This window comes from Muntiacus reevesi, chromosome 4 (genome assembly GCF_963930625.1).
Source record: "Muntiacus reevesi chromosome 4, mMunRee1.1, whole genome shotgun sequence".
Lineage (NCBI taxonomy): Eukaryota > Metazoa > Chordata > Mammalia > Artiodactyla > Cervidae > Muntiacus > Muntiacus reevesi.
The window spans coordinates 77,018,804-77,044,417 of record NC_089252.1 but is presented as its reverse complement, the minus strand read 5'-3'; the positions used below and the strand labels follow the sequence as shown (position 1 = coordinate 77,044,417).

The window sequence follows — 25,614 nt, the reverse complement described above, 5'->3', positions numbered from 1 at the left end:
CAGAGTTCCACTCCTTCAAGACTCCTGACCCAGCTGCCATTTTCACAGCTGTGTGTGTTGGTGGTTGCCATCCCTCTCTTCTCTAAACCCTAAGCTCCATGTGGGCAGGACCTGGGTCCACTTTATGCCATTATTATTTTCTCAGTGCCAGCCAGTGATTGAGCACAACAGATGCTCCATCAGTATTCATCAATAAATAAACGAACAAATGAATCAGGGAATGAATGAAAAGATGAACAAATGAAAACATGAATAGCACAGTCTTGCCATCTTATGGAGACACCTGTGACAACCACATCCTCTATCTGGGAATCCCACCTCCAGCCTGGACACTGGGGCCTTGGGCCTTTACAGGAGCCCTAGCCAGGAGCTACACCCATCCAGCTTCCCCTCCCAGGGGGAGGCCAGCAGGGGCGCGGGAAGCCAGCTCACTATCTATCCTGTGTCCTGGCTTAGCCTGACCTGGCGTGAAGGGCGAACTGACTCCCCAGTCTGCGGGGGCCCACCCCTGCCCCTCTGGGGGTGTCAGCGGGCGCCTGCCTCCTGCCGGCCCTTACTTCAGCCAGGGCCTCGGCCTCCAGGGACTTGTGGTCCCCCAGGCTGCTGTGCCTGGTGGAACCGCACGTCGACCGCACGCTGTGCCCTTCCGAGAGCGCCTTCTTGTCGGGGTAGTTGATGCTGCCGGCGCTCCCGAACGTCGCCATCCTCCGCTTCTCGGGGCTCTCGATCCTTCCCCGGGTGAGGGGGATTTTGTGGGGGCTGCTGGGGCAGGCGGCGGCCCGGGGCGGTGTGTCTATGCTGGGGCCCAGGCCCCGGGGCGGGCTGTGTGTGTCGCCCCCGCTTCGGCGCCTGGGGATGGCTGCTCCGTCAGATCGTAACCGCACTCTGCAAAGGAGCCGGGGGGCAGGGGCATGGGGCAGAGGTCAACCCCGGCCGGTGTCACATGGGTCAGCCAATCCCCCAGAGTCCAGACATGCTACACACTAGTCTAGGGAGTGGGTATAGTAAAGCCTCATTCAGCCAGACTCGGCGATTCTGCAGTGAAGGACTGTCCGAGTGCAGAACTCAGGCCAGCAGGTTTAACCTGCACACACGAAGGATCGGGCCTTCTGCTTCTAAGCTGCAGTCGGTGGTGCTAATTACACAGCGAATCTTGTCTATATGTTAAGTCAGGGCATGGCAACCTGGGAACACTTTGCTCATGGTTAGTTGGGTTCATGATATGTTTTTAAGCAGTTTAGATGTCTCCATGATTCCAAAGGGCTTCTGATTGGTTTGAGGCATTGAGGCTTGACTGTACCACAAGTTACCAGCTCCCTGCTAGCACAGTAGGGCCCCCCCCCCCCCCCCCCCCCGGGAACTCAACACAGCCCAGTGTTGTCACCCTCCCCCAATCTCCCCAAAGGGCTGTTTTCTATAAGGCTTTTCCAGACTTTGAACATTTCCAATCATTAAGAGAAAAACCTGTATCACTGGAATGCCTTTTATACATTTGGATACCTTTCACCCTTCAAGGAGGCTGTGGCAGAGAGAAAAGGGGCCTAAAGTATCTATCTGGAAGGCAGATTCTTGTCCTGTCTCTGCCACTGACTTTCCAGCAAGCTTTCAGACCCACTTCATTCATCTGTTAAACGGGTCTAATATTCCTCACCTACCTTCAAGGGAGGTTCAGTGGGTGGGAGACCACTCTGAAGCGGTTCTACCCACCGGGGATTCTGCTCCAGCCTAGGGAGGTCAGCAAAGCCCTGAAGGCACTGGTGAGGAGAGGAAGGCTGGGAGGGGTGTGGGAGTGGGGAGGAGGGACCGGGTGTGGGGATGGATTGTGATGGGGACCAAGCTCAACGCAATCAGCAGTACTTTACACCCTGTGCCACCAGCCAAGCTAAGCATTGCCTGTGGTCACCCCAACAGGACCAAAGCATTGGTGCTGGAGTGGAAGAGTACTGGAAAAGAAAGGAGGAGAGGAAGGCAGACAAGGGAGGACAGAGGGAGAGGGAAATTGAGGCAGGAGAAGGTACGGCCCCCCTAGATGTCAAGGGACTTCAACTCTGTCACCCACCTACCCCAACCATACACTTCCCCTGATTCTATCTGCTGATTATCGACACCCTGAACTGAACAGAGTTTGCTGGAGAGAGGTACTGGGACTTCTGCTGAAATAAATTCATAAACCTAGGTTCCTACTGCAGCTAATTTCTCTGGCTCTGTCTGCAAGCACCCAGCGTGTGGGTTGATCCCATGACCTCTCCACCAAAAACAGAGAATATGACATTTTGAGGATCTGATTAAGAAAGCAGTGAGAAACTGCCAACTTTTCTTCTCTTTTCCTTATTGTTTGTGTTTTGTTTTGTTTTGTTTTTGTTTTGTTTTAAACCACCAAGTGCTTTGGACTCTACCTGTATACACAGTGAGGAGCCTAGCTCCTTACCTGGCAGAAAGGTCATGTGACAACCCTACCCACACGGGAGGGAAGAAATTGGCAAACACACTCCCACCAAATATGTGGGTGGAGCCGGGTGTCAATTTCCCCCCACGCAGTGTGCGTGAGACTTCTATTTAATGCGGTGCGTTTCAGCGAGTAAAAGAACTTCACATTTTAAAATATAACAACTTAGGTTTTCAACACAAAGTGGGGAGGAGGTGTAAGAACTGGAGAGAGAGGAAAAGTACTTGCCAATTTGTAACTCTCCCTCCCCCATGTTATTAGTATTTTAAGTAAAAAGGATTGGTTGCCTGTAGAAGTCTTTCCTCTTTCTCCACCTCTGTCCCAAGCTGGATCGCTTTTCTACCTGTCATTCGAGGGCAGTTCCAGCCAGCCCAGCAGGCGTGCCCAGCGTCACATCCTTTGGGGAGCAAGGGGCCACGACAGCCTCCCTCTGTCCCTCCCTTGCCCTTCCTTCTCCCGAATCAAACTCGAATGGGCACTGCATGCACGAGCAGGAAAGAATGAACCCGAGTTTCCTACCGGCCCATCACCCCCCCAAAGCCGTAATCCGAGATGTGCTCCGTGGGGGACTGCAGGTCGTTTTTGGAGGAGGCCTTGTCGTCCAGCAGCGGCCCACTGCTGGCCTCGCTGTCGGCCTTTTGGCTCAGGCTGTCAGAGAAGGCGTCGTCCCTGGGGAGAAGGACAGGAGTGAGCTGGGAGGGCTTCGCTCCCAACAACCCGGATGTATTGAGACCTGAGGAGCCGGATCCACACCCACAGCTCGTGGTTGCACCGCTACCGCTTCGCCAGCAGGAGGCGCTCGGGGGCACCACTCTCCCCTACCTGCTCCTCCCGTCGGCTAAGCTGGTCTGGGCTGCTGCTCTGGGCTGGGACAAGCTGAACACCGGAGGGTGTGGAGGAAAAAAGGGGGAGTGGGCCTACGAGCTAAGCTCTGGGCACTGAGTCTCATGTGGCTCGGGGAGCAGCAGCTTGGGGTTCAGCCAGGGAAGAGGAAGGCATTCCCATCCCTCCCCCACCCTTGGCTTTGGACAAATGGGAAGGGGCTGGAGCTGGTTGGGGTGCTCTGTCCACCACCCCCACGCCCTCTCCCCTCCTCTATCCTTCTTTCTGTCCTTGTCCTCAGAGGCCTGGGGTCAGAGGGCCACCTAGGGTTCTTTTGTTGTTTGCCTGACCTGGACTTCTCTCTGGCTCCAGGCCCCCACCCCTTGAGGCCCAGCCTGCAACCTGGTAAATCGTTCAACCTGAGCCGGACTGGAACTCGGAGGGAGTGTATACAGGAACCCTCAAAGCTTTTCCAAGAATGGCAGGTGTCGACTTTCTGGGCCTGATGCTGGGGCTAGGTGTTTGGGATGCAGAGCTTTTTTCTTTTTTTTTTTTTTAAAGGCCTAAAGTTATTTTTATTTATTTTTTAAAAATAGTACCCTCTTAGCTGGAAATGAGAGGATGATTGTTTCTGCCCCTCTCCTGGGAGAGCTATCTCAGGGTAGAGAACAGTGGGCAGTAAGAGGGCAGTGGGATGGCCACTGGCTACAGTGGAGGCCCTGAAGGGCGGAGGTATATAGAAAGATCCAGTGGACGCTGAGAACCAGAGCAGGTGATAAATGCCCTGGAGGCTGTCAGGTGGGCCAGGCTGGCACCAAATATTGTCCCTGTGGACCATGAAGGATGAGCAATTTGCTTATATGTTAAATGGAGCACCATTCAAAGACAGCTGAGACATAATCCATTCTCACAGAAGACCACGCGTGTCCCGGCAGGGAGAGCAAATCGCTGGCATATAATCCAGCGCTGATGTTCCCGTGCCCCTCCCAGACATCACTAACCCATCACGACACTCTTCACAGATGGCCCCAACGCCCACTCACATGTCCTGCACCACTATGTACTGGTGTGGGATGAGCCCGTCCACGCCGTTGTGACGACCCTCCCACCAGTCCTCGGAGGCGCGGTGGTACAGCAGCAGTGAGGCTCCCTTCTTGAAGGACAGCTCCCGTGGGGACCGCCCCACGTAGTCAAACTTGGCAATGGCCTCGATCTGCTCCACTTCTGGAAGGAAAGCAAGGGCAAGAGCATCCATGAGGACAGCAGAAGGCAGCCCAGGAGCCTCAGTCAGAGGGCCCTGGCTCCGAGGGGCAGCGCAGACAGCATGCCTGGTGAGAACAGCATGAGCTGGGGCTCAGGATACTGGGCTCTAGGCTCAGATCCGCTCCCTGTGCTGTGACCGCAGGCAGGCCATCTCACTTCCCAAAATGGAAAGTGGGGTTGAAATACTACATCCTTACTTTCCACTGCTCCTTTTTAACATTATAAAAATAATATAAGAAATTTCTTTTTATTCTGTCCCTTAAATACCAGCTCTGTTTCCATTTTCTCATGAACCCTTTCCCTTTTTGTTCACATATCACACTGTTGGTGGTTCTTACCTTGTAGGAGGTCAAACAGATGTTGTGTGTGGATTTTCTTCCATGTAAAATGTTGCATACAATTTTTAAAGGTTCCCAGAAGCTTCTCTCCAGAGCTCATTGTTATAGACTGAATTCTGTCTTCCCCCAAATCCCTATGTTGCAGTCCTAACTCCCAATGTAATGGTATTTGGAGATGTGTTTAGGAAAGTAATTAAGCTTAAGTGAGGTCATAAAGGTGGGGACCTAATATGATAGAACTGAGAAGAGGAAGAGACATCGGAGAGCTCTCTCTCTGTCTCTGCATGGGCGCAGTGGAAAGGCCATGGGAGGACACAGCGAGAAGGCAGCTGTCTACAAGCAAAGAAGAGAGCCTTCAGCAGAACCCAACCCTACTGGCACCCTGATCTTGGACTTCTAGCCCCCCAAACTGCAAGGAAGCACATTTCTGTTGTCTGGGCCACTCAGTCTAAGGTATTCCATGATGGCAGCCTGAGCTAACATGCACATCTATGAACTTAATTTGGGGGGAGGGAGAATTCTTACTGGGGCTACAGGTCAAGCATATCTCTTTGTATACACACCTCTCCCAATCAGAGCTGTATTCTTCTCTGCTCAGTGACAGGCCCTGCCTGGGTTAACCAATGGTTAACCAATTGTTAACCAATTGGTTAACAAGAACCAATAGTTCTTGTCCTTGAAATACTCCTACTGCCCAGCTCTGTCACCTCTAGTTTGTGTAACCTCAGGCAGGTTACACAACTGATGCACACCTCAGTTGCCTTTAGAGGATTAAATGATAAAGCATGAAAGAAAACATACAGAGAGGCAACAGGTATATGAAAAGATGTTCAACACCATTAATCACTAGGAAAATGCAAATCAAAACCACAGTGAGATATCAGCTCATACCTGTTAGAATGGCTGTTGTGAGAAAGACAACAAACAAGAGCTGGTGAGAATGCAGAGAAAAGGGAACTTGTGCACTGCTGGTGGAAATGTATATGGGTGCAGCTACTACAGAAAACACTACGAAGGTTTCTCAGAAAATTAAAACCAGAACTACCATGTGATCCAGCAATTCCACTTCTGGGTATTTACCCACAGGAAATGAACACATTTAACTTGAGAAGATATGGTGCAGACCCCCATGTTCCCTGCAGCACTATTTACAATAGCCAAGATATGAAAGTAACCTAAAGGTTCATAGACAGATGAACAGACAAAGAAGACTGGTGTATAGAAACAATGGGAAATTATTCAGCCATAAAAAGATGGAAATCCTGCCATTTGCAACAACATAAATGGATCTTGAGGGCATTATGCTGAGTGAAATTAAGTCAGACAGAAGATGACAAGCACCGTATGATCTCACTTACATGTGGAATCTAAAATCAGAAACAAACAGAACTCACTGATACAGAGAATAGACAGGTGGCTGCCAGAGGTGAGAGGTGGATGAAATGGGTGAAGGGAATCAAAAGGTACAAGCCTCCAGTGGATAAATAAGGCATAGGATGTAATATTCAGCAGGATAAATAAGTCATAGGATGTAATATTCAGCACGGTGCCTACAGTTAATAATACTATGTTGTATATTTGAAACCTACTAAGAGAGTAGATCTTAAAAGTTCTCATCACAAGGAAACAAAATATAGCTGTGTGGTGATGGATGTTAACCTGACCTATTGTGGTGATCATTTCTACATATATATATATATATATATATATATATATATCAAATCATTATCCCATGTATCTTATATTAACAAACTGTTATATATCAATATATCTAGATAAGAAGAAAGACTTCAATATATTAAAAAAAAAGAGAATATGTGAAAGTTCTCAGCATAGCACAGACATACATTAAGTATTCAGCTTATAGCGGCTCTTGTGATTATGATTATAATTACTAATGGACATGAGTTTGAGCAAGCTCCAGGAGATGATGAAGGACAGGGATGCCTGACGTGCTGTAGTCCATAGGGTCGCAAAGAGTCAGACACGACTGAGCGATTGGACAACAACAAAAAAACAACAATGGCTTTAGCTTATGGGTTGGGACTAGACAAAGAAATCTGCACTGCAGAGAATTTAAGTGTTTTGCTCAAGGCCATGCAGCTAGTGATCTTTGGGAGGGAGACTTTCGGGGGAGCAGGACAGTTATTTATGCCTACAATTTGTGTTAAAGCCTGTACCCTAAGAGATGCAAATGGGTAGAAATGCTATGGAGAAAATGGGTCATGTATAAGTGTTAATGTGCTTGTATTTTAAAGCAAGCACAAAGATGTTTAATACTATAAAAAGAAGACACATGCATGTACCTATATAAATAGACAAATCTATTAAATGCTAATAAACAAAACAGTAACAAAGGTGGCCCCTGCTCTCGCTAGCCTGCAGATATCTTCCCGCTTTCCCCTGCTTGTTCCCTGACAAGTGTCTTTGCAAGATATTCTGACAAAGTTGATGCAAAATGACAGGCCGGCTATTTAGGATCAAATAAACTCAGATCTTGACTCAGAGTCACCTTCTCAGTAAAATGGAGAGATCTCTGTACTGTCCGCTGCATCTTTGACTCTCACACCATTCCTATGTTAGCGGCACCTAGTAACCTATGTATCTGCCTGGCTTTAGAGAGAGAAAGGCCAGAGGGTTTGCAAGGCCAAGAGCTGAACCCCAAGGGCTGGGTGCTCCTTGGTGTGACCCCAAAGGCTTCTTCTGAGCCCACCCTTTGCTCTGCTGAAGGAACTGCCTGGGGTGGAGACTTGCTCAACTCTACCAGATCCAACAGTCACTGGTGGTAGACTAGAGTGGGGGGCGGGGGAGCGAGGAGAAGTGGAAAATGTAAGGGGGAGAAAAGAAGAGATGAGGAGCAGAGCTGAGCTGCAAGCTGAGAGAAAGCTCGTGTGTTTGCAGATGTTGCTGTGTAATAGTGTGGGGTAGAAACAGGGATAATAGCTACCATTTATTAGGAAGTCTGTCATTTGGGTTTATCACACCTAAAATAGTACAGCTTACCAACTCTCCCACACACCCCTCCCCAAATTTGCTTCATCCCCTCATCTTCCCCATCTTAGGAAACAGAACCACCATCTGCCCACTCCCTCAGGCCACAGAAGCTAACTCATCAGCATTTCCTTCTAATTGTCCCCTGAATCTGACCGGCCTCACCACCTCCAATGCCACCCTCTCCCCGCCGGTCCAGACACTATCGTCCTTCTACCTGGCCACCTCGCCTCCATTCAAGCTTGGTAAGTCGTCTCTCCGCATGGCAGCTGGAGGGATCTTTTAAAATCATAAATCACATCCTGAGACTCTCTTGTTCAAATTCCTCTGAAGGCTTCTCTCCGGTGGGGTGAAGCCTGCCGGGGGAGTTCTGAGGCCGCAAACCCCTGCGCCCTCTGTCCGTCCCTCTCCTTGGTCCTGGTGCCCAAAGCACCCGCCACCTCGCAGTGAGGAGACTGGGTGGCCACACAGCGGGTGCAGGCTGACTGACAGTGACCTGAGGCCCCAGGAATGCTGCAAGGCGGCACCTGACCTGACTCCCCACGGACACGTCTGCCTCCACCAGCAGCAGCCCCAACAGGTCTCAGTGCTGAGAAATCAAGCTATCTTGTTGGACAAGAGGTGTTTTCCCCCAGTGGAAGTGGAAGAAGAAAGCCTGAGAGCAAGATCTAGATCAAGAGTTGCACATGTATGTACGCACACAGGCACATAACCAGCAGTCAAAAAGCAACAGATGGAGAGAACGAGAAGGGGGCTATTAAACGTGATAGAGGGAGAGGGAGGACTAGAGCTGGTAGGAAAGAGAGGGCAAGAAGGAAAGAGAAGAGCAAACCACCGCAAACAATCAGAAGGTGGCAGCCTTCATATCTCCTAAAGGAGGCTCTGCAGGACGTTTTTCTCAGCTCAGGGTGGCTTTAATCGCTAAGAATTCTAGCAGAGCTGAACATTTCGCCCCTATTTACTTTCCTGCCCTATGACCCAGGCCCGACCCACCACCTCCCTCTCAGGCCACAGTGACTGATTCTTGCCTGGGTGCATGACTCGAGACAGTGAGGTGAGACTCCAACCAAGGGACTCTACTGGAATCATTTTGAAAAGGAAGCTCTTTGGGTAAAAGGACAATGAAAGCCTGGACCTGTCAGAGACCACCGCAAAAGGAAGATCCCCCGGAGGATGAAGGAAGCAGAAGAGCAAGGTGGAGACACATCCCTGACAAGGCCAACTAAGCTCCTGGATCCAGCCGTGCCTGAAGCCACGCCTACCCTGGGACTTTCCAGTATATGGTCTGAATCCCTTTTATGCTTACGTCAGTTTCAGCTGAAGGCTCTGTGACTGGCAACGGAAATAGTCCTACTAGACTATGAAAACCCACCTATGTAAGAGTCTTGCCTCTTACACCAACTCCCAGGAAACTCACCAGAGTACATCCCAGCTCTCTTGACCAAACTGGTGGCTAACAGGGCCTGGGACTGCCCCCAAGAGAAGCACAAAGGCCAGTAAGAAAACTGCTAAATAATGATTTTTAAACAGCGAAACTATCACAGGGAGAAAGGAAGGCTGTGTTCAGTCAACACAGGGCAGCACTGGGATGCTCAGGCCCGAGGTACCCTTGCTTGCCCAGGCCCCTTCCTTCACTAAGAAAATATCAAAACTATGTTTTATGACCACACTGATATAAAGATGAAAATAATCCAGGCTCATATCCTTTTTTAAATTCTTATACTGAAATGAATTAGAACATTCTCATGGGCCCTGAAAGCAGCACTGTGGGTCCTGGGCAGTGGGCCTGATCTGCCTAATGGAAATGCTGGCCTCAGGCCCAAATCATCCAGACTGCTTGGTGACACAGTTCACGCTCCCCAGAGGTAAGTCTGATGCCATTTCCTTATCTAGAAGCGGTGGAAGGTCTGAGGTGTCGCTCAGAGCCCAGGTCGGCGTTTTTCCCTCTACCTGCACACCCTCGCCTGGGTCACCACTGTCTGGCCTCGCCTTCGGGGAGCCCACTGCACTGGTCGCTCCTGCAGTCTGGAGGGGACTCATGATCACCCTGCATGGTGGGGAGCTGCCCTCCAACTGCCAGGGGACAAGACCAGGAGCACCTTGATGACCATGTCTGGTTCATTGTGTGCCCCACGTCCCAGCACGTGCTGGGTGCAGAACACAGCCCAGTACAGAGCCTGCTTTCTATTTAGGACACCCTGGTCACTTAGAATTTGCACTCAGGCCAGGCAGGACACAGAAGGGGAGCAGGCAAGCCATGCTGAGATGTGGTGAACTGGAGGTCTTTCTGGGTCTCTCTCTCTGCTGTAGAGGATGATGTGCTGACTGGCAAAGCTGGGAAGGTGGGGGGTGGGGTTTACACAGATCAGTGCAGCAGGTGGGCAGGCAGCATGGGAGACCCCCGGGTGAGTGCCTTGCCCTGACTTCCCCTCACTCACCTTCGTCACTGGTGTGAGGCTCCGTGCCGTTATCATGGTCAACTTCGTCAATGGTCCCTGGCTCGCTGTGCGGGCTGTCACTGCAAGGAAACACGGGGAGGGGTCTCCTGGGGGACTGTGTACCCTCACACTGCCCTCAGCTTCTCGCAAGCGCTGGCCCAACCAACATCTGGGCCTTGACCCAGATCACATCGAGCCCACTTCATCCCATCTTTTCCATCTGACCACCCACAGACCTTTCTAACAGAAAACCACTCTGGCCCCCTCACCCATCAGGAAGCTTCCCTGAATAACCTCCTCCACTTGCCCCAGCTCTGGAGTTTGCTGGGCTGTCTTCTTGGTAATGGTTGCTGATGCCTAAGTGTTCTGTAAGATCTAGAAGGCAGTAAAGCCCTGGTGTTTATCCTTGAAAAGACCCCAGGGCAGAAAAGAAAAGAACTTTGGAAGTGTACTGAGAGTCATTCAAGTGGCCTGGCTTTCTGTCTTAGAGAAGAGGTGGCATGCTCATCGAGGTGGCTGAAGCTCCCAAGGAGCAGGCTCCTCAGGGCTGCCTCTCAGAGTGGCCTGCAAAACCCACAGCAGCCCAGGCAGCCAGCAGGCTGGCAGCCATCATGGCCATAGGGATAGAGTGACTCCAGGCCTGAAAAATTCAGCATTAATGCATTGGGATAATTTCATCAGCTACTGCCCCTTCACTGGATTATAAACTTCTTGAGGCCAGGGATTATTCACAGAGTCAGCCGATCAGGTTTTTTTAATCAAGCCATTGATCGAATTCTGATATATTAATATATGCCAGGCATGGTGCCAGGTAGGAGGCATGCATTGATGCATAGTGTGGATACAGACCCAGCTCTCATGGGCTGAGAAGTAAAAGTGCCGCAAGTTGAAATGTGTTATACAGGCACGAATGAGCTGAGACAAGAGCTCTAAAGGGTCCTACACAGGGTGCCAAGGAAGGCTTCTTGGAGGACATGACATTTACAATACCATTTAAAGGAATATGGGCTTTATTGTGAAAAATTCTCTTGGATAAGGTCCAGACTGCACAATGGTTTAAGACCTTTCATAACCTGGCTCCTGCTGGCTCCTCACAGTCCCCTTGTCACCTGCAACACTGCAGTCAAACAGAAATCCTTTTTATCTTACTGCATGCTCCAGGCCTAGCACAATCTTTGCCCAGTCTCACCTGGCTGAGCCCAATTCATCCTACAGGTCTCAATCAAGTCACTGTTTCCTTCAGTCAGCCATTCTAACCTCCCTACATTGGCTCCGGGACCCCTACTCCTAGAACTGCCTGTCCCTCTCCCCCGCCGTGTCAGGGGTTAATTCTGGCTGGGTTACCTCCCTGTTGCCCAGCCTAGGGCCTGGCACAGGACAGATTCTCAGTAACCATACGGGGAATGAACAAATGTTGTTCCCGTTGATGAGACCCTCACAGTCAAATCCTCCTTTTGGCCTTTGAAAACTTGTCCAAAATTACCATGTAATTAATAGTTAATGGGGCACAAACGGGATTAAAAAAAGCATGGTTATTATATGTAGTGCTTTGGTAAGTATGCTACGATCTGTAGGTGTCTTCCCAGAACACTAATTATATATATATATATATATATATATATATATATATATATATATATATATATATATGTACTGCAGCAAGAAAAGAAAGCTGGTAATGGCTGCAAAAACTATAAAACTGAAAAGCTTTTCTTTGTCCTAAAAATATGCTTGCGGGCTGTTGAATCTCTGTTAGAGAACAGGGACAAACCTGCTCCCAGGGCCTCAAATAAGATTAGAGAGCAGCGGGCCCGGGTTTCTATGCAGGGAGGTGTTGCAGAGAAACGATGAGGCTGGAACGTTTCCCTTCTTTGAAGCAATTGCCCAAATGTGCCCACAGAACTAAGCGAGGCAAGAGTCCAGGAATCCTCTGATCATCAAAACGCAAACTCCCCTGTAGCACCTGGCTGAAAGCAGTGTGGGTAATACCTAAATAGACAGCTGAGTGTTGTCCTGGATTGGGAAGGAAAAAAGACTAGGAGCCCTTTGGCCTCTGTTGGTTGGTGTTCTGAATTGTCTACCTCCACCTCATCTATGAAAAATGTCCTATTTTCACCGCATTTTAAGGTTTTAGCCTGAGGAAGGTAGTCAGGCCTGAGTTTGATAAGATTCTAAAATGCTCCTCTCAAGGGACTTCCCTGGAGGTCCAGTAGTTAAGACTTTGCCTTCCAGTGCAGAGGGTGAGGGTTTGATCCCTGGTTGGGGAGCTAAGATTCCCACATGCCTTATGGCCAAAAAATAAAAAAACATTAAAAAAAAAAACCCAGAAGCAATATTGTAATGAATTCAATAAAGACTTTAAAATACTAAAATCATCCTTAAAAAAATACTGAAAAAAATAAAAGACACTATTTTTCCCAAGACCCAGCGTAGCACCAAGGCACACAGAGGTGCCTAACTAGCACCTGTTGACCTGGTGTGGAACTCTCCAAGAATGTGAACTCTCTTTGCCAGAAAAAGAGGACTCTAGGTGGGAGAGAACAAGTGTGGGAAGTGGCATTCTCAGTTCAAGAGGTTGAGATGGGGATTATCCACTGCCCTGCTGTCTGAGATGGGCTTGCAGCTCACCTAGCCAATGACAGCACTGCATCTGCTAACTGATGTGATTAGTTCACCAGACCCAAGCTTCAGGAAGAGACACAATACTTGAGTTTGTGTTGAGGCATTTGGAAAGGAAAAGCTTTTTTTCCACTGGGGATGCTGAGAGAACAGGCTCTAAAAACTGGAGTTATCAGGTGCCCTCTTGAAACTACCAAGGGAGAGGCTGCCTGAAAATGAAGCCAGTGTAGAAGAGAACAGAGCTGGGGCTGAGAATTGCAGGACTGAGTCCTGACGATAACAGTCGAACCCCCAGATCCAGCTACACCCGTAGCCATGATCCCAGAGTTTTTAGTTAAAAGTAAATTCCCATTTAGCTTAAGCCAGTTTGAGTTATATTTCTGTCCCTTATAAACCAAGAGAGTCTTGGATGTATCTGTCTCTCATATAAGGCTACTGTGAAGCTCAGATGAGAAACACATATAGGAGTATGCACTAAAAAGCAGTAAGAAAATCAAAGGATTTCTCACTGTTCTGACATAACAGCAACAATAACAAGAATGGTGATGATAATAATATTAAGAAGAATGGAATCTTACCAATATTCTTCCCCTCCAGCCATGCATTTCTCATACACAGGTCCCTCTAGCTCCCGGGGGCTGGGGAAGATGGCTTCATGATGGATGATGATGGTTTTGATGACTTCGTTGACGTGTGCCTGGCAGGACACAGGGTCTTGCCCATCGGGGATGTGCATGAGGGTGGGCCCAAAGCAGATGGCCAGGTTGTAGGGATCCATCATGTTCTCGTCGCTATACTGTGAGAGGCTATGAGAGAGGAGCACCCATGAGCCACCAGGGAAAGGTGAATCTTCCCCTGTACTTTCTTTCCTTGGGGGGCTCTACTCAAGTTCAGGAGGGTTCTATGTTCTGCAAAAGCCCCAGGACACCCCCCTCCCCTAGGAGGCCAGGGCTGAGTCAAAGAGGGGCCCTTGTTGTTCAGGCAACTCACTGGTTGAGGAAAGCAAAGAGGTATCTCATGACCACGATGACCACGCGGGGAAGGGTGATGAGGATCTGTTGGATCTGGTGCACCCTCTCAGCTGGGTTCTCCAGTTCTGTAACAAAAGGGGCTTTTCAGGGCGCCTTTCATCCTCACAGACCCAGGCAAACAACATTTGTGAGCCTACCTGTGAGATCTCTGTGGCTCAGATGGTAAAGAATCCGCCTGCAATGTGGGAGACTCAGGTTCAGTCCCTGCATTGGGAAGATCCCCTGGAGAAGGGAATGGCAACCCCAGTATTCTTGCCTGGAGAATCCCATGGACAAAGGAGTCTGGCGGCTACAGTCCATGGTGTTGCAAAGAGTCAGACACCACTGAGTGACTGACACTTTGATTTTCACCTGTGAGATCAGCCCATGTGGTTTGGGGGAGGCAATTTTACTTGGTTCGAGAGATGGAAATGTGACCCTGGCATCATGATCCCCTGGGCATGGGGCGGGGCCCAGAGAGGGGTCTATGACCTAGTCAGAACCATCAGGGTTGATCCTTGGGACTTGGCTAGAGAAAACATAGAGAGAAGTTCCCTCTTGAAACCAGGTGGAGGAGCAGCTGGGGGCTCAGTGGGAAGAAGATGATTCCCAGGAGTGACGGCATCACAGACACCGAAGGAACAGACTCCTGCAGCTGTCATATGAGGTCTGGGTCCAGCTGGGCCTAAACTTTTCAGGTATGTGAGCCAATATATTCCCTTTTACAGGTTACATCAGTGTAAGTTGAGTTTCTGTCACCTACAAAGCTATGAGTCTCGACGAACACAAGCAGGGACCAGGATTTATTAAACTCTTTAAAAAGATCAGCTGCAGCACAGGCCCGGCACAGAGTAGGTGCTCAGGAAATGAACACTGAATAAATAACCACCTCCTGAGCTGCACATTGTTCAAAAAGCCTGGTGATGCTTGGGATCTCATCTCTGACCCCTGTTTTCAGGTCAGCCCTAGAGATACAGACATTTTATCAGTCAAGCCAGAGTTGGGGGCAGCAGATTTGACTTGGTAAGGAGAAAAAAGTGCTTTGCAGACTTGTCTTTGTAGAGAGAGTTAGCTCGTGCTAAGAGTGAGCTACAAAAGCTGCAAGGATTATCTGCAGGGCTGATGCATAAACCCAGGTCAATTTCCTTTTCAGACAAAAAACATGGTTTTCCCTCCCAGTGTCCCCTCCTCTCCCCAGCCTCCACATTTTGTCAGCACATTCCTTTAAAAACACAATTCTCCACCTTTCTCCTCTGTATCCAAGGCCCTTCATGATGGTGCTTCAACCACCCTTGCCTGCTTCATCTCTCAGCTGCCGCCCCTTCTCAAAGTGTTGGAGCCACGTTTCTCAGATGAAGTGGGAGGGGACCCCTGGGGCTCTTTCAGACATGCGGGACATTCTCTGGGGTTGTCACAGTGACGAGAGGATGCCACTGGTATCTGGGATCCAGGGGCCAAGGGGCTAAGTGTCCTGAGTGTGTGGGATACACAAAAGGCACTGCTCTACCCTAAATGCCAGGGGTGCCATGGAGAAGCTCTGCCAAGCCACCTTATCTACTTTCCCCCTCCCGCCAAAGGCTCTCCTGCCCAGGCCTTGCACACACTGGTTATCTCTCTTCTCTGCCCAGCACACTCCAGCCTACTGTCATTCACGGCCTGATGCCTCACCCAGGGCTCCACACAGAGGGGAAGACTCTCGCACACATAGAGTCCACTGCCCTTCATTCGGGCCCCTCCATGTCCGTGGCTTCAGTCATAGTGCTCTAAACCACCTCCATCACCATTTCTTAATACTGTGTTCTTGAATATATTTCTTTTAAAAAGGAGACTTCACCTCACTCTGCAAATGAGAAACCAGGATCACTTGCCATAGTTAGAAGGTAAGATAAAAATAGAACAAAAGCAAAACAAAGCTACCAAATGATAGGCAGACACTGTTTTACAAACAAGTTTCTGAGCCTGAGGCCCTGCCCTTTCTAATCTGCAAGGAAACTGACTCGTACGGGTCACTCCTTGATGTAATCAAGGCTTGGGGAGGGAACTGAGGAAGGACTTTCTCTCTCATCCTGTGATTCAAGGTACACAATGTCATGACCTTATACCAGAGGCCAAACACTGTGTCTGCTGAGGGCCCTGCTCTGGAGCTGGACTAGTGGAGCTTCTGGAAACAGCGGCTGAGCAAGGGACACCATGCTCAGACAGAGATGTGCCTTTGTGGCCTGGGATTTCTGAGAGGTGGTCTGGAGCCTGAAGTGGATCTGGAAAGATGAGCAGGAAGTATGAGGACAGAAGGGCGGATGGAGGAAGCATCTTTCACTCAAGGCAAATTAGAGGGGTCAAGCCTCCCTTGGCACCTATCACCTCCTGGGGCACCTTCCTGGCTGCAAATATCCCTCAGAACATTGTGAGAAGCATCCATATGTGAACCTGAGTGTGGGGAAAGTTTTCTGCTACTCAAAGAGTTTATTTCAAAAAAGGGGTTATTCCAAAATACTAACATTCTAGTATGCTAAAATTAGAAGTTTATTTAAAAATATATATATGTATTTCCAAAAGGTTGCCTTGGATTTCAGTATCTTACAGTCAAGGTGCCTTTACTTCAGCTCTGAGATTGGACTCTTGCCTTTATCCACAGAAAATACTAGCCAAGAAGGACTCTGATGGCTAGCAACATCAGAGGAAGCCCCCAGTCAATGTATTTTTTATCATTTCCCTTGTTTGTCATGTTGTTGACCTCACTCCCAAACCTTCTGTGGCTCCCTAATGCCCAAAGGGAAAAGGTCTGGAATCCTTGCAAGGCATTCAATGTCTTCTCTTTCTTGCTGCATTTTACCCTCCCAGTCTCTTAATACCATGTACTGGGTGGGACACCCTCCTGCTGGTCCCATTGATCTGTGTGTCCCCGACCTTCCCAGGATCCCCGAGTCCAGTCCTCCTGAAAGATTCATCATTCCCCCTCGGGTGTGATCTGAGAATCCTAGGCTCCCTTGGCCTCTTCTCTTCTGAACTCCTCCTATACCCAGAGGTGCACCGTGCCCATGAGCCCTTCTGTTATAAACCATCTTGTTATTTCCACAACTAGGTTTTAAGTTCCAGGAGGACAAGAGCCATGTGGCGTCTTTCACAGCACCCCTCCTGCAGTGATAAGCCTGGAGTGCCGCTTCAATAAAGGTTTGTCAAGGAGCTGATCATTCCACTGAGAAAATACTTACTAATAGTAGATATCAAATCCTGAAACCTTTCCTTAGGAAAGAGTGGGTTTTCCAGTCCTCGGAAATACAGTTTTAGAACGCCAGCAACTGAATTGATATCTCGTTCATTTTGGTCATCCACAAGGGGGTCTTCACCTGAAAGGAAACAGGAGATGATGATTCAGTGTGGTTAGGAGGCAGGATGTGTGCAGATGGCAGGTGAGGGCACCTGGCCCACCCTGAATTGGAGGACAGGCAGATGCGACAGCCTCCCCAGCACAGTATATTTAGAGGCCTCCCTATAACTGATTTTGAAACTGTTCAAATCTATTAAAATGTTGAGGAATGAAAATAATGAACATCCATCACCATACACTTGAACTCATCTTGCCATATATGCTTCCTCTCTCTTTTCTCTCACTTATGATTGCTCAATTATTTGAGAGTATTCTGTAGACATTATAACACATCACTGCTAAATACTTCAACTCATTTCTCCTAAGTATAAGGATCTTCCCCTGCATAACCACACAACACACAACATTATGGCACCTAGGAAAGTTAACAAGAGTTCCAACATCATCTCACATACAGACTCTGCTCAAACGTCCCTGCATTGTCCCTTGTCTGTCATAGAATTTTTCAAAAGCTAAGATCTAATCAATGTTGACACCATTCATTCAGTTTTTATGTTTCTTTAGTCTTTCTAATGTAAAATAGACTCCAACATTTTTATTGTTAGTTTGCCCTTCATAATATTGGCTCTTTTGGAGAGTCTAGGCCAACTGCCTTGTACCATGTCTCACACTCTGGATTTGTCTGACTGCTTCCTCATGATCAGAGTCAGGTTAAACATTTTGGGCAAGAATGCTATGTAGGTGATGTCTGATCATTGAGTTAAGGTGGTGGTCTCCAGATCTCTGCATTGTAAAGGTATAATTTCTCCTTTGTAATAATCAATATAAATAAAATATAAGATATTTTTATAAACAATAGTGATCTATGTGCCTGCCACCATACTCAACATATTTTACGCAGTGTTTTGGGCATCCAATGATCATTTTTGTCCAAATCAATTATTACCCTGGGGTTCCAACAAAATGGTGACTTTCTAATTCTATCATTCCATCTATAATTACTAGCTGACATTCTTCTACAAAGAAAACCTTTCTCCGTATTCCCTCCACCTTCCTCTTTTTTTTTTTTAACACTTTTGTTTTTATAATTTTTAATTCAATGTGTTTAACCCACTGCCCACTATTCAATGGGATGCTCAGATTTGGCCAGGGGGAGTCCTTTCTTATGTTCTCTACTGATTACTTCCTTGCTGTCTGGCATAAAAGATATCTCTGAATCCTTGTACTTTCCTTGACCCAGACCTGTAATAAAAAACTTCTTCAAGGAGTTCTGTTTGTTTTTTGTAGGGAATGGTATTTAGAAACCAAGATCTAGGTTTTAGGTGCTTTCATTGCTATAGGAGTGTTATAAAGAACTTCCAGGTTCTTTCAGTAGATACAGTGTGTGTGTGTATATATATATATATATATACATATATATATATATACATACACATATATATTATTTTTCATGTGTTCACACTGATGTTGATCTTTCTAATTTATATTTAAGATACAAGGTTTTCTTTACCTTCACTTATTTTGTATTTGCATTTCATTTTTCTTACAGTGAAAACTTTTTCTGAATATTAGTGATATTTAATATTTTAATACCTCTGCCTTATTCTACAATATACATAAAATAGTTTCAGATTTTTATTATAATAACAATATTACCACTAACAATAAACCTACTACATAAAATTTAAGATTTATTTGCTGGGCTTTTGTTTTTATTTTGAGGGTTCTCAAAATGTATCTCACTAAACATGACTGATCAAAAGACAGAAAGGAGAGGACTTCCTTGGTGGTCCAGGGGTTAAGAATCCACCTGCCAATGCAGGAGACACAGGTTCAATCCCTGGTCAGGGAGGAGTCCACATGCCAAGGGGCAACTAGGCCTGTGAGCTACAACTACTGAGCCTGCACTCTACCATCTGCGAGTTGCAACTACTGAAGCCTGCATGCCTTGGAGCCCATGCTCTACAACAAGAGAAGCCAATGCAATGAGAAGCCCATGCACTGCAAATGGAGAGTAGCCCCCACTCACAGCAACTAAAGAAAGTCCTGGTGCAGTAACAGAGACCCAGCACAGCCAAAAATATAAAAGATGAATACATTTATTAAGAAAAAAGAACACAGAAAGTAGATTAGCAGCGGGGGCCAGGGTATAAATGGTATATGGAGTAACTACAAATGGGTACAAGGTTCTTTTTAGGGAATGATGATAATTTTCTGAAATTAGATTTTGGAGATGATGCCGTTGTTCAGTCGATAAGTACCATCCAACTCTTTGCAACCCCATGGACTGCAGCACGCCAGGCTTCCCTGTCTTTCACTCTCTCTTGGAGTTTATTCAGATTCATGTCCATTGAGTTGATGAGCTATCTAACCATCTCATCCTCTGCCGCCCTCTTCTCCTTTTGCCTTCAATCTTTCCCAGCATCAGGGTCTTTTCCCTTGAGTCAGCTCTTCGCATCAGGTGGCCAAAGAATTGGAGCTTCAACTTTAGCATGAGTCCTTTCAATGAATATTCAGGCTTGATTTCCTTTAGGACTGACTGGTTGACTGGTTTGATCTCTGGATCGACTAGTGATGATGTGCAACTCTATCAATATATTAGAAACTACCAAAATGTACACTTTAAAAATAGGTGAGCCTTAAGGTATGAAATTCAATAGAGCTGTTAGAAACTGTATGATCGAGCACATGTTGAAAAGTTATTCTCTGTATGGTTCTCAGTCTGATATACAGCTTATTTGTTTCTGTTTATATTCAATTTGGGGATTTTATTTTTTTTATAAATCTTAAATGAAACTTTGCAATTTTGAAAAAACGTTTATGTGGTCCAAGAGTCAAAACCAGACAGATTAAAAAGTTGCTTGCAGAGAAGCCCTATTCTTATCTTTCTCCCACCTACACCTTACATTTAATCATTTTCATTGGTCTCTGATATGTCCTGCTATCTTTCTTTCTGCAAAAATAAGCAAATACAATACATATATACAACATTTTTACGTTCCCTCACTTCTAACACAATGGAAGTAGTACCTTCTATTACTATATATACTTGTTTTTTCTCTTAACAGTAAATCTTAGAAAACCTTCCATGTCAGTTCACAGGAAGCATCTCATTTTTTTTTAAATGTTTTTTTACTAAGTATTTTATTGTATGCTGCCGCCAGTGTATATAAAATAATTTCTTGTGAAACAGAAATTCATGAATATTCAGAGAGGTCGACGTTAAGGACTAACAGAAGTAGAAGTCTGTATCGTATGGCCCGTGTTACAGCGAAAGACTTTTGTACAGGATTCAAATTTAGCTTTCCTTTGAATATTCACCAGTTTATGAAAAGTGGTTTTAGAAAAGCTTGTAAAGATTCCTTTTGCTGCAAAAAGGAACAGACTTTCTGGGGTCTGAAGGGATTTGTACTTGAAGATACTCCAGTCAGCAGAGTGCCTGAGCATTCAGCAGACAGAATTGCTTCAAATCTGCAGCTGCCTGGGAAACCTTCACCCAGTCGAGTCCAGCCTCCAGCCGGAGCTATTGAACCACTTTCTTCACAGTGGCGATGCTGGAGAAACCAGACATGGGGTACGTGGTACAGATCGGTGGTCCACTGGCCAGTGGGTTCACTGGGCCAGGCGCTGGGGCAATCCTCATTTTGTTTAATGGCTGCAAAGTACTCTGCTTCATGGATAGATCATAACTTAGTCAACCAGTCTCCCACGGATTGACATTACAGTCTTTTGCTGTTACTAATACTGCCGCAACAAATAGCCTCCTAACTATGCTTCCTATTCCTACCACATGTCTCTGTGGTAGGTTCCTGGAAGTGGGGTTGCTGGGTCAAAGGGTAAACTAATGTGTGGTTTCATCAGATAAAGCCAAATTCTCCTCCAGTGGGGCTGCACCATTTTTCTCCTCCAACCAGCAACACAGGAGAAGACTGTTTCTCCACAGCCTTGCCCGTGGGATGTCTTTTAAAATTTTTCCAACTGCAGAGGGGAAAACATCTCAGGAGAGCAGTACTTCTTAGTTTCATGGGGGCTGCTGGAGCTGGCAGCAATCTGACACCTCCTTCAACCTCCTCCTCCTTCCAGAACAGCCCAGAGCAATCTGAGACTGGTAAGCAATGATGAGCAGGATGGGAAATTCATACTTGGATCTGTCTATACTCTGCCTCCGTGGGAAGAGAATGTGTGTGAGTGGCAGGCCTCGGCTAGCCCCAACATGCTTTAGTGCAAATTAGAGAAAGCACCCCACTCCCACCCCTTTCTGAACCAGGACATGCAGCTTCCAGGGCCTGAGCCAGAGTTCAGCTCCCTCCGGCCCTCATGGATGAGTACCCTTGTGCAGTGTCCAGCCTGAACGACCATCCATGTGTGGCAGCCCAGGCACTGAATTCTACCTCTCAGATATTCCCACAGGAGGAGATGAGAAGGCTTACCCCACAAGACTTTCTCATGGGGAAAGAAGAGAGAAAACATTAAGAAACATATTGCTTATACTGATCTAGCACTTTTTAAGTGAGAAGCACACTGGCACATGTGCTGTCTCTTAATCCTCAAAACAACACCACACAGCACCAAACGAGGCGTGGTTCCAGCAGCACCCCCTCCTGAGAGAAAGCGGAGGCCGCAAAATGAAGCAACTTGCCCGTGGAGTCAAACACAGACACCAGCAGCTCCCAGGTCTCATGATGCCTGGGAGACACTCCTTCTTCTACGTGTGGTTTTCAGTTCTGTCTGCTGCCTGTCTGCACACGTGCCTATGTATCTATTTATGCATGTATCTATGTATCTGTTTATCTATCTATCTACCCACACATCTGTCATCTTCCTTCTTTCCTCCTTCTCTCCCTCCTTCCTTTATAGTGGTAACCCAACTTTTTTTTTTTTCTTTCTCAAGAAGAAAGTTCCCACAGATGAGCAAAGCAGCCTTGATTGAATTTAGAGAAAGGTCCAAGCCCCACCTCCTCTCTAACCCAGCAGTAACCCTGAGGCCCCTCTGAAGGACCAGAAGAATCTGAAAACTCTGTGCTATATTAAGCTATTTCCTTGTTGTACCATGCATTACTATTGTGGTCTCACGATCCAAAAGCACATGGATTTTATTCCCTTCACATAAGCTCCCTTTGTCAAGCATGGTTAACATATTGACTACAGACTGACAGACACATACACCATTCATTCTTGCTCTTCCTTCCAGAAGGCCCTTCACGAGCCACCAGGGAAGCCCCTCATTCATAAAAGTGAAAATGAAAGTCACACAGTCGTGTCCTACTCTTTTGCAACCCCTTGGACTATACAGTTCATGGAATTCCCCAGGCCAGAATACTGGAGTGGGTAGCCTTTCCCTTCTCCAGGGGATGTTCCCAACCCAGGGATCGAACCCAGGTCTCCCGCATTGCAGGCGGACTCTTTACCAGCTGAGCCACAAGGGAAGCCATCACTCCTAAGAGAAGCCATCAAATATTCCTCCCTCCTAGCTCAGGCCTTTGGCTCTCTGCAAGAGTAGCCAAGTTGGCTCCAGAAGAGCTCAAGATGAGCAGAGTGGTGTGTGTGAATGACGGCTTCCTCCAGGGAGAATTAGAGCTAAAATTCCAGGCACATATGAGAGAAAATTGCTGCTCCAACTTTGCTAGCTAGTCTCCAGGGAGGGAGGTAGAATCGTTACCGCACAGCCCTGCCTGCACCCTGCTTTCAGCCAGGTCACCCAGGCATTGCGGAAAGGCTGCAGGCAGGGCTGTGCCCAGGGGAAAAGGGACACACAGCGTGTGCTCAGGGCTCTAGGGGAAAGTGCTGCTGGATGGGGACGTGGCAGGAAGACCACAGGTGGTCTCAAGGGTGGGTCTCTGCAGCCAGGACCCTCCCAGCCCCATCTTGAGGCTCTGCAAAGTGACAACCCCGCCCTGTGTTTCCTGCTCACACCCCTCTTCCTTGGATAGGAAATAGATCTGAGAAAGACAGGTCCTGAGTCTCCAATGTGTCAGACCCTATATGCAGTGATTTCAGCCCCAAATCCAAATTCTACCTTGATCGGTACAGGGTGAAAGGGCCATCGATACCTGTCCCAGCCACCCTTCCACATAAGGAGAAATCGCTGTCAGCACTCTCATCTTTACATAGAAAGAGGACAGGAGAACTGGTTTGTGGGGGAAACAGAGAGACAGAAGACTAGCCTGGGAGACAACAGTGAACAACTGTTACAAGGCTTGTTAGGACCAGAGAATTCTAACGTGCACATCACCCCTCCAAGGCACCCAAGCAAGTGACAGGAGGTACTGACCTTAGAAATCACGTTCAGGAAGGAAAGAAAGCAGGGAGGCTGGGACTGGGCGTGGCTGCCTGATGCAACAGGGTACTTACTAAGAAGACACTGGCAAGTAGGAAAATGCAAGGGAGGTGGGGCAGTCAGCAGGCTGAGGCACCAAGCAGTGAGTTTACTCATGAGATACACGGAGTTCTGTATAGTGGGATGCTCCCAGGAACTAGCAAAGCGTCCAGAGGGTCCAGCTCTGCTCACTTACAATGAACAGAGGGCAGCAGGGTGCTAAGGAGTCAAAGCAAATAAAGAAACCAAACCCTGGCTGGGCTGACTGGCGACGCTGAGAGCAGCGCAGGGAAGTGAGGAACTTCCAGTCCTATCTGGGAGGATACCTCTTGCTTGGTGGGCTTTGCACATGCTGTTCCCTTGGTCCGGAATGCCCTTTCCACTCTTCCCCTGACTCTTACTCTTCAAGCCTCAGCCCAGGCATACCCTCCTCCAGGAAGCCTTCTGAGGCTTTGGTATTCCTCCCCCTTCACCCAAGCTGAGCTCGTGGCTCCCACCCACCACTTACCCCATCCTTGCACTGATCGTGCTGTTGACCTTCCCAGCTAGCAGTGACTTGTCTCTTGTTCCTATTGTATTTCCAGGCCCCAGTCCATCACCGAGTGCAGCGCAGGGCTCAATAGAGGCTTGTTGAGTGGATGAATAAATGCTTCAGTAGGAGTATGGAGCAGGGCAGTTCTGGAGCTCTCTGGTTCTAAGCGCCCCAGATCCTGGAGTGGAATCTAAAACCTAAGCTTCTGGGACCCTAGGAGGTCACTGAGAGCCACATCCAGCCCAACCCTCCTCTCCACACCCGGTTCCAAGCCAGAGTGCCCTGGGATGCTAGGCTCTGTGCTGGGGGTGATGGGGGCTGGTGTTTCCTCCACCCTGGAGCTAGGCCTCAGGATAGAAGCAGGAGGACAGGGCGAGGGTGAATCAGGCCTGGCAATAAGTCAGGAGAATTCTAGGGCTGGAGCCTCGGGGAGAGGCCTGCTCAGAGCACAACCATCAGGGACAAAGTATATACCTTCCAAGGCTATTTGTAGGATTATATGGAAAAATGGGTAAGAAAGTGCTTTGTAATTTGGGAAGTGGTGTACTGTGAGGAAATAGGTGTGGGATTGGGGTCCTCAGACCAAACTTGGTATTTAACCACTCAGAAACAAAGGCAGTAAATCAGAGTTGAGGAATAAACTATAGAGATATGATGCTTCCAAGTGCTGTGAGACTACAGCAGAGGTGTTGCTCAGGACGCCCCAACACAGGCTTTTCTTTCCTCCCCAGGATGGACTTTGTTCAATAACCAGGGAACATGATGATAGACGCGGCTTCCCAGTTGGCACTAAAGTACCCTCCTGCCAGTGCAGGAGATATAAGAGGCATGGATTTGATCCCTGTATTAGGAAGATCTCCTGAAGGAGGGTATGGCAACCCACTCCAGTATTGCTGGGGAATCCCATGGACAGAGGAGCCTGGAGGGCTACAGTCCATAGGGGTGCAAAGCAACAGATACCACTGAAGCAACTTAGCATTCATGCACGATGTTCGAAAATATTTCTTTGAACAGAAATACCGGGCTCTAAGTTTCACTATAGCAGCAAGATATGCACTAGTATCAAAATGGCAGAGCTTTCCCTATGAAGTCCTGACTTTGCACAGACACTGCCACTGGCCATCTGTCCCATCAGGGATCCTGAGGCCAAGGGAGGCCAAACCAAGTAAGCCACATTCTGGTGGACATTTGATTTCTGATAAGCTTTTATATCAAAGTGGGAACTAGGTAACCACCCCAAGGGGAAGGGGGAGTGTATGATCTCTTCCTCCCAATGCACAGCTTTGCCAAAAACACTGCAAAAAAAGTAAGAACTAAGATGTTCTAAGCCACTCCATATTATCTATATTCTTCCAACTTTTTTAAAACACAGAAGCCTTTACAGATTTGCATAATAATCCCAAAGCCCTCTTTCCCCAGCAACCACTGCAGAGTCCATCAGAGACAGTCACCCAAGTGTGCTGGTAATTATTCAACAGTGGGGAAAAAGGAAAATGAAAAGGTTTTAGTGT

The 25,614-nt window shown here is 47.7% G+C and overlaps 1 protein-coding gene and 1 pseudogene across 2 annotated transcripts in view; both read right to left on the bottom strand.

The window, feature by feature from the left end:
- The window catches only part of SRGAP3 (SLIT-ROBO Rho GTPase activating protein 3), a 244,554-nt gene that overhangs the window by 8,322 nt on the left and 210,618 nt on the right, over positions 1 to 25,614 (bottom strand). Inside the window, exons 15-21 of one of the 2 annotated variants that reach the window (XM_065933246.1) lie at positions 17,140 to 17,274; positions 13,908 to 14,013; positions 13,496 to 13,723; positions 10,299 to 10,378; positions 4,312 to 4,492; positions 2,966 to 3,115; positions 558 to 885 (exon numbers count right to left, since the gene is read on the bottom strand). In XM_065933246.1, coding sequence (XP_065789318.1) covers positions 558 to 885; positions 2,966 to 3,115; positions 4,312 to 4,492; positions 10,299 to 10,378; positions 13,496 to 13,723; positions 13,908 to 14,013; positions 17,140 to 17,274 — 1,208 coding nt within the window. The remainder of the gene's footprint in view (positions 1 to 557; positions 886 to 2,965; positions 3,116 to 4,311; positions 4,493 to 10,298; positions 10,379 to 13,495; positions 13,724 to 13,907; positions 14,014 to 17,139; positions 17,275 to 25,614) is intronic. The other variant, XM_065933247.1, reaches the window with a different exon arrangement.
- LOC136166335 (guanine nucleotide-binding protein G(I)/G(S)/G(O) subunit gamma-5B-like) lies at positions 20,573 to 20,826 on the bottom strand (annotated as a pseudogene).